The sequence below is a fragment of the Mastomys coucha genome, unplaced genomic scaffold (assembly GCF_008632895.1).
Source record: "Mastomys coucha isolate ucsf_1 unplaced genomic scaffold, UCSF_Mcou_1 pScaffold7, whole genome shotgun sequence".
NCBI lineage: Eukaryota > Metazoa > Chordata > Mammalia > Rodentia > Muridae > Mastomys > Mastomys coucha.
Window position 1 is genome coordinate 7,119,207 of NW_022196913.1, and position 14,163 is coordinate 7,133,369.

At 40.8% G+C, this 14,163-nt stretch overlaps 1 protein-coding gene across 1 annotated transcript in view; it reads right to left on the minus strand.

Moving 5' to 3' along the window:
- Itih2 (inter-alpha-trypsin inhibitor heavy chain 2) overlaps positions 1-10,784 on the minus strand; it is a 33,841-nt gene extending 23,057 nt beyond the window's left edge. The window contains exons 1-6 of the mRNA XM_031358491.1: positions 10,625-10,784; positions 9,396-9,470; positions 7,978-8,010; positions 6,188-6,357; positions 3,511-3,615; positions 250-412 (exon numbers count right to left, since the gene is read on the minus strand). Of these exons, the coding sequence (XP_031214351.1) occupies positions 250-412; positions 3,511-3,615; positions 6,188-6,357; positions 7,978-8,010; positions 9,396-9,470; positions 10,625-10,708 (630 nt within the window). The 5' untranslated portion in view covers positions 10,709-10,784. The remainder of the gene's footprint in view (positions 1-249; positions 413-3,510; positions 3,616-6,187; positions 6,358-7,977; positions 8,011-9,395; positions 9,471-10,624) is intronic.
- Positions 10,785-14,163: the final 3,379 nt, after the last annotated feature.

The window sequence follows — 14,163 nt, forward strand, 5'->3', positions numbered from 1 at the left end:
ATGGTGGCATTTTAACATACCTAAGAGCAAAACAATATACTATTTTTCATACTATTCTATTACACACACACACACACACACACACACACACACATTCTCATACACATAAAACAAAATATATAAATCTTCAAAACATTTTCACAGTACTTTAGCATCCTGGCAAGGGACCCTTAATACTGCCAATGGTGGTGGCGACAAAAAATAAGCCAGAGATATGCACTGTTGCCGACCCTGTGAATCCAGGCTCACCTCCAAGTGCTTGGCCAGCTTCCCTGGCTGCAGATGAATCTTGTGCTCATAGGATCCCAGCTTCCTCCACTTCACCTCCTGGTAATGAAGTTCAAACTGCACCTTTGCTCCAGGCGGGATGTTCACTTCAGTGTTGAAGTTCTCCATATCGAGAGTTCTGCTCCTAGATGCCAGAGACCCCAACACAAGCAAACATACACATGAAGAAGTTGCGAGACACAACATTTAGACAGAGAGTTTTTATCCTTATCCTGGGCTGTCAAACCAACTCGGTCATTCATGAACTTTGTTCATCAAGGAAAAGTGGAAGTTGGAGATAAATTTATTCAAATCAAGAACTTTAACCTTTCCCATCTAGTCTGTTTATTCATTGATTGATTAAGCTTCTCACTGATTTAAGTGTCAGTTGTCAAAGGACCACTGATTCAGTATTGGCCTGTGAGGAAGTCAACAAGAAGCACTTCTGATACAGCAGTTAATGCAAGCTGACGTCATTACCTGCAACTTTCAGATGAGGACCTGCTCAAGATGTCTCACAGCTAGTCAGTTGGAGAACCAGGATCCAAGAGAAGCTTAGGTGTCTCCAAAGGTGGTACCTAGTCCCTACACGGCATTCTGAGACTTAAGTTTGGTTCATTATATATTGGGAGATCTACAGAGTATCGAACATCCATGTTTTCAGACCTGAATTTGTATTTGCAATGTAAGGCCTTCTTGAGTCACTATCAAATCCAGTATAATGGTTGCTTTTGAGGTGCTTCCTGAGGGTTTTAAAGAGGAAGCAGCAAGATTTCCCAGTGGGGTTGAATCCAGCATCAAGACTCACACTGAATGGTGTGTGTGTTCTTGTATGTGCACGTATGGATGATTTTATTTCCTTTTGAGACAAAGTCTCACTGTGTATCCCTAACTTGGAAGTCATTATGAAGATCAGGTCTTGAACTCACAGAGACCCATCTGTCTCTATCTCTGGAGTTCTGGGATTAAAGATGTGTGCGTCCACACTTGAATGAATAGGTTTTAAAATTAAATGATTAGTGGTGGTAGGATTCTGCATAATTAGCTCTTTTGGATTCAAAGATGTAGTATGGGATATTCAGTAATGGAAGAAAAAGCTGAAATACCTGGTACAAACTTTCTAGACAAGACACACTTAGGGAAGTCATGTTATACAAGGAGTGGCCTGGAAGTTCCAGGTTTTCTGATAAGTGTGTAGCACCCAGAAAAAAAAATCTTTTACAAAGACAATTATGGAATTAAGTGAATTGACAACAGGGTCTGACCAATAAAAAGGATGGAAGGCAAGCAGTGGGTGGTGTGCATGACTGTAATCCCTGAGGCTAGCAGGCTGAGGCAGGAGGAAGCAGAGTTTCAGGTCAGGCTGTGTATGTACATACATATATGTATGAATATGTACATAGGTCCAGCATCAAGAAAACAACAGTACATGTAAGATGCCACAAAAATTCACAGAGGACCAAGGATGGTTAACACACTGCAGGGGTAAACTGTCCCCGGTGCCTGGGCCTCTCTCCTTCCTCCGCATGGCTGGACTCTGTGTATCTGGTTGGGCTCCACTGAACTACTGTTCCCCTGTGAGCTTTTTCTGGGCCTCCCTACGGAATTACACACACAGGAGTCAGATTCCCCTGGGTCCATTGGCACTCGCCCACGATCCTATCTATGTGCTCGGTGAGCCTGACGATGCTTGTCTTTATGTTGCCTCTAACAGAACAGGGTGCAGAGTTTACAGACAATGTGTTCTGCAAAGAAAAGAAACACATGAGTGAAATGAAGGGATTTTCTACTATAGGTCAGTTTAGGGATGGAGAGGAGGAGGCAGAAGAGAAGAAACATGGTAGGATCTGGAAGAAGATGATGTGTGTGGTATGGAGAGTAAATCCTATGTTGAGTGTTCTTTGAAACTTTGGGTTGAAACGCTTGATTTATTTTATTTTAACATTTTACTTATTTTTCATGGTGTGTCTGTCTGTATGTATGTCCATGTGTATGAAAATAAATATGTTTGTGTGTACCAGAGTACATCCTCAGTTAAATGTTTTAAATATTTTAAAAACAATTATGTGTATGTGTATGTGTATGTGTATATGTATGTGTATGCCTGTGGGGATATATACACACATGTGTACAGTGCCTGTTGGAACCAGAAGAGGGCATCTCATATCCTGGAGCTGGAGTTACAGGGACTTGTGAGTCACTCAGCATTAGTGGCTGAGAATCAAACTCAAGTCCTCTAGAAGAGCAGTGTGTGGTCCTAGCCTCTGAGTCTTCCCCAGTCCTTCAAAGCCTGGAGGCATTGCTCTTTAGCAAAGCCATCCACTCACAGTGTAGACAAGACAAGTTTTTTTCATTGGCTTAGATCTTGCCAATTAGGATAGACTGCCTGGCCATCGAATGCCAGGGATCTTCTCGTCTCTGCTGCCTTGCACAGGGATTACCAATGGATGCTATCACTTCTTCTTTTTTATAGAGGGTCTAGGGAATTGAACTCAGGTTCTTGTGTTTGTAAGGCAAGAACTTTATGAATTGCACCATTTCGCCTGGCCTCAACAGTCACTTTTGTTTTTAGATGAGTCATATATAAGATATAAAGAAAAAGTATACCAGAAGCTGTGTTTTGTGATTGATGCTTTAAAAGCCATACCCCATAAAAATAAAGCAGAATAATCCATTAAAATAATTTCTAAGCCTTTCCTTTTGATATATTTTAGTCTACATGTATTAGAGTTTTACCTGCATGTGTGTCTCTATGCCACATGTCTGTAGTGCCTGTGCAGGCCAGAAGAGGGAATTGGATCCCCTAGACCTGGAATTTCTAATGATTGTGAGCAACTACATGAGTGCTGAGACTTGAACCTGGGTCTTCTGGAAGAGCAGCTAAGTGTTCCTAACCGTTGAGCCATCTCTCTAGCCCCTTTGTATGTTTTTTAATAATAACATGGATACAGCATTCCTACAGTTCAAATCTCTTCATTTTGGGGGGCAGGGTGGGGTTTATTTACAGAATGTCTATCTACTTGCAAGGCAAGTCACAAAAAACCAACCCATGTAAAACTTCCAAACCACACTGATAGAAAAAAGATCTTTATGGAAACAGATATTATGACAACTAATTCTATTATCAGAATGCAGGAACTGGCCATTTTGCAAGGCTCCCAGTCCCCCTGGAGCCTGATATGCTCTGTGAGAAACAGAGCAGGAGGAGAGGCAAGATGGTGAGCCCTCATCCTCAGTCCTTACCTCACCCATCCGGCTGTCTTGCCTTTTGCTCTTGCCTGTGAATAAAGAGCTCTGCCCACACTTTTCTCTTTAATGGAGCTTGTAAATGTCATACCGTTCACAGTCCTAGAATAGACAGAAGTCAACAGTGGGCCACATTAGTAGTCTTAGGAAAACTAACAAAGAACAAGCAATCAATTAGATTTCATGAATGAGGGCAATGAGCATTTTGAATCTGTAGGAAGCAAGACAAGTGATCTTTGAATAATTTCTAGACAAGAGTCTCTTATCTGACTGTAATTTGAGGGAAGTTAAGTTGGGTTCCAGCTCCTCGGATTCTCTTATGTACGGTTATCTGTTTAAACTTTCCTATGTTCAAATCGTATTTTTTGCATGAAACATCAGGGAGTGGATATGCCATTTAAATGTGGTCTAGGAGAGGCGGCTAATAAGCCATTTATTAGTTGATTTTCATCTGGTTTATTTGATCATCCTCAGAAGACATAAGAGTTAAACATAGTCTGGTAGAAAAGAAAGATGGTGTTCCACCAAAACTGGTAGGTTAAATTCCCCCTTTCAGGAATGAAAACGAAGTCCAGTGTCTCTTCCCATCAAATCACAGAGAGGTTTAAAGTTGAACAATTCTCTAGAGACACAGTCATCTTCCATCACGATGCATTTGGGATCTTGATTAAAGGTAGAAAAATAGTTTGCCTGATCCTAAGGTCAGCATAGCCCATTGCATCTTCTCCAGGTTGAAAATTCAACCCAAGTAAAAGCAGAACAAAATAAACATACATCTCATGGTATTGCCTTTTGCTACCTCAAATTGCCAATGGGATAAGAAGGGAAAGAAGAAAGAAAATTGAATGAAGGGAAATCGAACCCAAAAATAGCTAGATGAAATGGACATGCAGCACCTCTCTCTCTCTCTCTCTCTCTCTCTCTCTCTCTCTCTCTCTCTCTCTCTCTCTCTCTCTAACACACACACACACACACACACACACACACACACGAGAGAGAGAATAAACATAATTTAAAAATTCAAAAAAAAAAAGGCCTGGCATTGGTGGTGCATGCCTTTAATCCCAGCACTTGGGAGGAAGAGATAGGTGGATTTCTCAGTTCGAGGCCAGCCTGGTCTACAGAGTGAGTTCCAGGACAGCCAGGGCTATACAGAGAAACTCTGTCTCAAAAAAAAATTTCAAAAAAGGATAGTTAACATAGATATACAACTTCTTTAATCAGTCAAAGTGCTTGTTAGTCAAAACACCTGCAAGCTAAAGCTTATATTTGACAAATACCATTCATTGATTCCTATCGGAATCAATGTATAAAAGAAAAAAGCAAATGAGATGTAATTCAACCTAAGTTCTTCATTAAGAAAAAATCTGAGGTTGTATGCAGAACAATATACTATGTTCCAAGCAGTCTAAGAGGGACATTGACCAATGAGAACACTGTAGAGATGGCCATATGGGTGTTCAGGTGATTGATATCCATTCCAACCACCTATGGAAACATTATTTAGCTTTAATACACAAATGCCTCAAATAGATAATGGGCTTAGCTATGAATAAAAGTAGTGTTGTTGACTTCTTTTATTAAGAAAAATTTCAAAATTATAAAACATAAAGAGGATTATCTGAGAATCCACCATGAATGCATCCCTGGCATTTGCTATAAATACTGGACCAACCTTATCCATTCGCATTCTCTTGCTCCCCACCTCAATTATTGGAAAGCCCATCTCAGATCTCATGTCATTTCACCCATGAACACTTTAATATCTACTTTGTAGTAGAGCTTTAAAATGTCTATATGAGTAACAGAATCATTGGATAAAAAAAATGTCAAACTTTTGGATGAAGCATAAGAAATAATTCTAACAGAGCTACCTACCAACCACTGAGTTGGTCATCCTGAGAAGCTATGCATTTATGATGAAAGGAAAAATCAAGTATAAACTTTAAAATCCACTTGTCAGGATGTAGTAGAGAAACCCAAACACTGGGTAAGACACTGGGTTTAATTGCTGGTTTTCAACTCCTTCTTCCCAAAGAAATGAGTGACATATAGCACTGGTTTTTTACAAATACACTCATAGGGTATCCTATAAGATTCCCCCCTTTCTCTCTCTCAAAGAAATCACATACAAGTAGAAAGTAGCTACCATAGAGAGACTTCCATTTGCTTCAATGTGTTAGAGATGAGAAGCAGGGGCTGGAGAGATGGCTTTGTCAGTAAAGCACTTGCTGTGTCAATATGAGTTTGACATTTTACACCTACATAAAGACTGGGCATGTCGACACATGCTTGTGTTTCCAGCACTGGCAATACAAAACCAGTGGATCCCTGGAGCCAGGGCAGCTTACTTGGCAAGTTTCAGGCCAGCAAGGAATCTCATTTCAAATTAAAGGTGGACAGTGCTGAGGGAAGGCAACTCAGGTTGATCTCTGCCTACCACACAGGAATATGCATGTGCAGCTTCATACACATGGACACACATGAGTGCGTACACACACACACACACACACACACACCACACTCAAAACAATGACAAGGACGCATACCATAGTGACCCAAAGCAGGTCTCTAGTTCAGGAAGAACCAGCAGAGCAGTAGCCCCCTAAGGTCTATTGGAGGGCTTTTGATTCCAGGAGCATTCAATTCCTGCTTCTACATAGGAGTTACTCACATGGTGAAGTTGGAGATAAAGGCTCCTTTGGGGATCTGAACATCGAACACGACATTTTGAGGCAATGGGGAATTGTTCACCAGTTTGCTTTGGATGGTAGTTGTGGCCATCCGAGAAGTAATGGTGGACTGGACTTTGTAGCTATAAAGAGTCACTGGATCAACGGTGTCCTGAAATTGGCAAGAAAGCATAATTGTAGTAACAAGGAGCTCTCATGGGAAGCACTATGTATATGATGTTGCAAACTGTGTATTTTACTAGGAGATTTGATAAATGCATAACTAGCATTGTTAAGCAGTCTTCTAAGCTCTTGAGATACCCTACAGAAAGGGATTGGTCATTATTAAGAGATGTCTCCCTGACTTTCTCTTTCTGCTCTTCCTCCTGTCTCCCTCTCTCCCTCCTTCTCTTTGCCCCTCCCTCTTCTTTCTTTCTTATTCCCTTTCCTTATTTCCATTATTTTAGAATCTGGGTAGAAAGTGGTTGTGGGACACAAGATGGACTGAAAGAGCTCAGGAAATACTTTCTTTTTTTTCTTGTTTTATTTTTATTTTTTATTGGATATTTTCTTTATTTACATTTCAAATGTTATCCCCTTTCCCGGTTTCCCTCTTTCAAAAGCAGATCCACAAGTAGGACTAGGAGGTGGGGCCACAGGTTCGAAAGAGGACCCTGTCTGTGTCTTCAAAGTGAAATGCGAGCAGGGGTGCTGTGGGGTAAACTCCATATGCAACCTCCAAACTCCATATTGCTTCCTCTTTCCTTCAGTCTCATCTTTCACTATCGCGCCTTCAGTCCTTGCTTCTTTCCCTGTATTAAAACCAGATCAGAGAAACTGGCGGCTGCACACAGTGAACGGGACTGTGCTGGAAGCTGGAGGCTGCACGCAGTGAACAGGACTGTGCTAGAAAGGATGTCCCAGGGAAACTGGCGGCTGCACGCAGTGAACGGGACTGTGCTGGAAAGGATGTTTTGATGCAGTTGCTTGTTTGACAATACCTTGGACCTCCTTTTCTCTCTGCTATGTGTTGAAGGTAGCCCTAGCATAAGCAAACAGAGCATGACACGGCATTGGTATGATCACGGGCAAGGTGTGAAGAATCTCTCCTTTAGGATGTTCTCAAGAGCTGCGAGGTCCTTCAGACCTGTGGTGATGTGTGTCCTGCTAGATTTTGCCTTTTTTTCCTCTAAGATTTGCTTTATTTCAATACTAGGTCTCACCCCACAGATTTTGCTGTCCTAGGCTAACGTTTTCAATTAGTTAGCCGCCAGCCTATCTCAAGCTAAGATAGAATCCTGGCCAGTTTATTTGCCCTTCCTCCTGCTCCAAAGGGGAAGCTCTCAGTTCAGAAGAGCACACCAATACAAACCACCGCTTTGGGTGTTCTCTTGTGACCAGAAGGTTCTCTGGACCTTCCAGGAACTTGGGCCATGTGGCCTGAGAGTGGCTTCCCATAGTCATAGATATCAGGTGTCATGTTTTTAAATGAAAGCTATTAACTTGGTAGTAAATGTGTATTGTTGGGTGAAACCTATACCATCAGTAAGACATGAGAAGACAGGAAAGGCGTATGAGCCTCAGCTGCAGCTGCTCTGCCTGCAGGCACTGCACTCTCCAGTACTGTGTGTCAGAAGGATTTCCAAACAGAATTGGGCAAGGGAAAGTTTCAAAAGTCAGGTAAATACCTCCAGTGACGGGGACAAAGGAGACACCTGGATTGGTTTCCAGGTAATAGAGAACAGGAAAAGCGCTCACACACCAATCTATGAGGCAACCAAAGTAAACTCACCATTTCCTCTCCGGATTCCTCAGGAAGGCTTCTCTGCAGAAGGAAGTCAGAGAGACAGTCATCCTTTAGCCGTATGTGGCTCACTACCTCAAGGCAAAAACCCCACGTTCTCAGTCACAGAATTATGTTGCTTCTATACTGTGGCATAACTTAGTCATTGAAGTCAAGGCAAAAAATATGAAGTGTTACGGAAAACAGTTTTCCCACGTGTGAGTTTCTCTGAACAACCTTCTCAGCCATCTTTGTTGGGATGTGTGTTGCTATGTGATAGACTATTGTTAAAGCTTTCTCTATGAAACTTTCTGACCCATCAAGTCAGCTTCCTTTGCTGTTTACATAGCAGTAGATACTTTTTTTTTTTTTTTAAGACTATTCACCTTGCTCATAAAGATTCATCCTATGTGTGGGATGATTTACAGTCTGCCCCATCCTCTTAGACTGAGCAACCAGAGAGCAGAGACTTAAATGTGTTTCTGGTTAATGGCTCCTTGAAAACTCTATGCTCTCAACTACCTCATTAGAAGATTAGATGCATGAGCAATGGGTCCTGTGAGCACAGACAAAGGATACCACGTTCCTTTTGGAAGGTAACCTGGTTAAGAGGCATGGGTAAACACGTAATGTCTGAGGGATTACAAAAAATGCCCAAGGTTGTGTGTGAGCTAATTTTGGATCAGATGATATTTTAATGGATGCTGTATGACACAGGTCAGGCCTGCCTTTTGGCAGTCTTTGAGATACTCTCTTTCTGAGCTGACCTGGAGTTGACCAGGTAGTTCCAGCTGGCCTCAACTTTGTAGCAATCCTCCTGCCTCAGCCTGCCGAGTGTTGTGATTTTATGTACTACCATACCCAACTCTTAGATGTTTTGACACAGTGGTTAATGACTATGTTTTCTCTCCAGAAGTGAGATAAAAACCACAACACAAAGTCCTACTGGGTTTTTAATAGTATTGATCTATAAAAGCTGGACTTTAGAAAGCCAAACATTCATAACCAGACAAAGCCAGTTTTCTCTCAGCTTAGCGTTACATCCATAAACACCTCTCTTCTCAGTATGTGGGCTCTGTATGAGAGAAGCCAAAGCCGTGTTGGCACAGTAGAGCTCTCCCTCCCCCACTAATTAGGAGATTTTCCATGTCATCTCAACAGCTTCCAGGATGTCTAGTTCTTTGGACCAAAGTTTCTCCAAGCTGCTCCCTTTGACAAAATGGCCAGAGGAAGGAGAATGGGTGATTTTTCTAAGTGCTCTTTATGGGTAGAAACTTCTAGAAAACAATGTCAAAGTCCCTTTGTACACCTCCTTGACAATACTCTACAAGACTGTAACAATACTGGAGTACTCTCAGAAAAAAAAAAGCACAAATTTTTGAGGAAATAGAGTCATCTTTTGCCATTTGAAGTTGAATTTACTATACCTGATGTCTTCCATTCTCTTGTACAAATGGACGTTTATCAGGGGCCAGTCCCACAAGATCATCATATTCTGCAAACTAAAAAGATAGTTGTGGATGCTCATTTCTTTTAAAAGTCATCTACAGGAAAGAGGAATTCATTATATTATTTCTTTGTGTTAATTCCTCTGTTGTTGGACTGTCTTATTTTTGATACAACAATTTCTTTAATATGTGTATTTGCTAGTGGGCTCTCAAATTTGTCGGGTGGGAGAACTGAGGTTTGAGCCTGCCTGAATGTGATAGGGAAGACATGTAACCAGGTGATAAAGTGTGCCCAGGAAAGTCCTTGGATGGCTTTAGGGGACATTAATCAACCAATGCACAAAAAGAAGGCTGGTTAGAAATTACCAGGAAAACACTAACACGTTTGGATGTTTTACCTTCAATCTGAGATTTCTGACACTTTCTTGTGGTTTGCAAAGTGTTGGAAGATATGATAGCTTCTAAGCAGAGTGATTTTCCCTTCTGAAAACAACATACTGTTTTTTTCTTCAGTATTTGTGTGTGCAATCACTCTGTGGTAGTCTCTAAAATAATCCTGTAACACATCTTTCTCTGCTAGCACAGAAGTAGCTCTGGTATGACATTCAGAATGGCTCAGTTCAAAGTTTATGTTATACGAGGGTGTCTGACGGTCGCACGTGGAAAGCTAAGCCCATGGCTGCCATTCCTGAACTTTGCCAGCTCTGTTGTCACCTTCTTTCTCAAAATACTTAATTTGTCCTTATTACAAAAATGACTGTTTGCTTGCATATAAAACAATATGATGCTTTGACAATGGCCAAGTAAAAGAGTAGCAATAGTATTTTATATAACAACACTAGCAATCACTGGGCAGTACTAGTTCATGTACAGTACCTGGTAGTTTACATATCCCTCTTAATTCCCACTGGAATTTGCAATAGGTCTATTATTACACATGTTTTTTATCTTAGGAGTGGGCAAGTATGCTCTGTAAATGCTATGTAAATATCTGACCACTGAATTTAATTTAAATTTCAGACAAAAATCTGAATCTATCTTAGTAAGCAACCGCATTTATAATTAGAACGGGAAGTGCCAGTAGTCGGATGAATGTTCTCCCAAGTTTCTGTTCTACACAGAGCAAATTCATTAAATAGGAATAGCATTCAGCCATTTGCAGCCCATTTGTTCAGGCAAATAGCAAGGAGTCCTGCATCAGTACTTACTTCAGAGTATCCATTTCTGGGGAGTTCAAAGGCTTGTGCTTCCAGAAGAAACAGCCAGATGAGAAGGCCCACAGGCTGCTGCATTTTCTGGGCCTCTGTGCCAAGCTCTGGAGAGAATTCCCCACCTACAGAACCAGGTTCGCAGGAACTTGTCTATTGATGAGAGTAGATCGTTTTAAAAAGAAGAAAGTGCTCTAACTTTGCTCAAATTCAGGACAAATATTTGTTCTGGAGCTCAAACCTGAGCTGTGGGGGTGGAAGGGAAAGCTGGGGTTATTCAAACAGCCAGGCCAGCAGCAGTTCCCGGGCTGTGAGCATGAGTCAGGGTCAGACCTAGGGCTAGACAGTTGTGCATTCCCCACCCTTGATTTTGTTGATTTTAATTGATCTCAAAATCAGAGAGACTTGAAGATAATTATCACCCTCTATAAAGGTTCAAATAAGGGACTATACTAAGAAAATAACCCAGAAAGAAGAGCTAAGCTCGCAATATCTGGATATAAAATTATTTTATCTAAATAGCAGCAGGAGGGCTAGAGAGATGTCTCGGTCTTTAGGAGCACTGGCTCTTCTTGCAGAGGACCCAGGTTCAATTCCCAGCACACACATCATACTGATGCACATACACACATGCATACAAAATACACACACAAAATAAATAAACCTAAAAACATTAAAAGAGAGAAAGGGTCATTTGGGGAAAAGTAAGAGAAGAAATATAGTGATTCTCTGAGAAGAGAATTCATGGGTCCTGTTTTTCCCGCTCACTTTGATAACTGGGTAGTTGCTACATGTAAAGAACAGGGGAAGTTGATGCAGGGGACCAGGGTTCACTTCTCAGGGAAAATGTTCAGGAATTGAGGTGTCCCCTCTAGTTGTCCCTCATCTCTGTTGGCATAGTGGTTTCATCATTCTAGGGAATCGCATGGTAAGAATACAAACTATGAATTGTAAAATTGTTACTATGTTATTGCAACACCATGTACTAATTTCTGGGAAAGAATTTAAAGAGAAAACAGGGTTAAAAATCCCTATCTACAGAAGATGGACAACAAGCACATTGGTAAATAAAGGGGGAGTGCTAAGCAACTAGCATCAACAGGTTTAGTTTTATTTATTTTATTTATTTATTTAGTTTTTTTTATTTAGTTTTATTTAGTTAGATTTAGTTCATGTAGTGCAAACATCAATGGAGGCTTTATTATGTACCGGATACCAAATCCATAAAAGAAAGGATGGGAATCATCCTGGAATCACTCACTACAGTAGCAGAGGAGGGTGGAAATATGCTTGATGAGGGACAAACTAGGTCATGCCCAGTACAAGGATGGGGTCCACTGACATGGAGATGTGGAGAGAGGGCAGGGCTTTATCAGTTAAATCTACAAGGACAGGGATGATTGGTCCAGGCTCACTGGGCATGCTGTTACTCAGGAAGCAGGATGAGCATGACCCAAGGAAGAGGGAATATGTCAATATGTCAGGAGATGGAAGGAAAGAAGAAGGAGTAAGCAATGAGACCACATGCATCAGGCCAGAGGAACCTGAATTCTGCTCTCTAGGTAGAAAGGACTCAATAGAGATAGAAAAGGAGGAGACAGATGGTACCCCCTTTTTATATAAGGACCATTTTGAGTATGGCTCAGATGATGAAATTAGTAAGTAGGTCCATGAACTCAAGGACCTACTTCAGAGACTGACATTCCTTTTGAGATAGCATGTTGTCCTAGACCAAGACAAAGGTAGTGGGGCTAGCTTGAGATGAGCAGTTGGTTCAGGAACTAGTCACATAAAACTCTAGATATGAATATGAGTGGACACAGTATATACTCATAAAGTGGCAGGTGTGCACATTTTCCAAGCATCCACTTTTGATATGTAGATGCATATGTTCTAACTATTGCCAACTAATGAAGGCACTGTGCTGACTAAAGAGGCTGTGTGTTGACAGATGTAAGAAAAATCATCTAGACAAATAACCAAGACATCATGGTGATGATAATCAGATTGTCCAGCTTTGGGGCAACTTGGATTTTTTCCTTTACAATAATAGTTAAGAATTTGTCCTCCTAGGTCACACCTGCTTCTACTATATGCTCACTGTGGGATAAGTATCATCTCCCATGGCTGTAGACTGAATGGTGTCCGTCTCAAATTCATACACCACATCCACTATAGCAAGATTTATAGTAGAGAAGAAATTACAGTTAAATGATGTCAGAGGAGTGAGGCCCATGGTCCAGTAGGAGTAGTGTCCTTAGAAATCTCCCCGTGAAGACTCAATAAGAATGCAGCAGTGCACAGATAAAGAAGTCCCCCCACCCCGGAAGCTAATCACATGGTAACTGGATCTTAGATATTAATCTTTTAGAATTTTAAGAGTAAATTTCTATTATTCAATCTGCTCAGCTCACAGTGTTTTAATTATGATAGCTTGAGCTAGGACATAAATCTCCTCTACATCATGTACTTCTAGAGCATTAAATATCATCATGTACTTGGAATACTTGGCACTAGGGTTGGAGTGGTGCTTGCTCAGTGGTTAAGACCACTCACTGCTCTTTCAGAGGACCCAAGTTTGATTTCTAGCAACCACAGCATGCTGCCCAAAACCATTTCCAGCAGGCTCCAACACCTCCAGCATCAGTAGACACCCACACTCACATGTTCATACACATGCAAATGTTCCACATGCATAATTCAAAATAATAAAAGTAAAGAAATAATAAAAGTAAACTGCTAAATGCTCAGTAAATATCATTTTCAAATTATTTTCCTGAAAGGGAATGTAGATTTTTGTGTGAATACATTTGGGCACACAAAAATAGAGTTCCGTAATCATTAACTATACTTAGCCACAAAACTACTTCCATGTTTCAGATTTGGGAGAGCAAATTTTAGCTCAGTGCCTGGCAGTCTATTTTCCTGAATATTGTGGAGAGCAAGTAAATACTTGTTCAATTGATTTTTCCATTGTAGATTATTTTGTTATATATATGGCTTCTTTTCTTTCTTTGGTTGCTTCTAAACAAGTAACTAATCCACATATATTTCCTATCTCTTTGATTTTGCACACTGGTTAACATATGAAGTTATTTATTCACTGTAGACCAAGGAGATCTGAACAGTGAGGACATTTTGTGTATTGCCTGAGCCTAGGAGAAGTTTATTTTCCTTGTCACAAAATATGAACACTTGAATGCAGACTATAACTAAGTATCATTTCAACTGCAATGGGAGAGAGAACAGGAGTTCTCCATCCCCTGTCTAGGATGGTCTAGGTGAAGTAACACCAAGCCCTCATGGGAAGGAACCTCCTACCACTTGGCATTCTCCACTGAGAAAATGACTTGGGACAAGTTAGGCCCAATGGCACATTTTTCATAAATAATTATAATTTTTCAATATTCTATCTAGTCCCTTTCATCACTATCCTATCTTCACTGACTTTAAATTTTATTCAGAATTATCTCTGAAGAATCCAAATTTGGAGCAGCCTGGGTCACATTTCCCTTTTCATGGTGCTAGCTTGTCTCCAA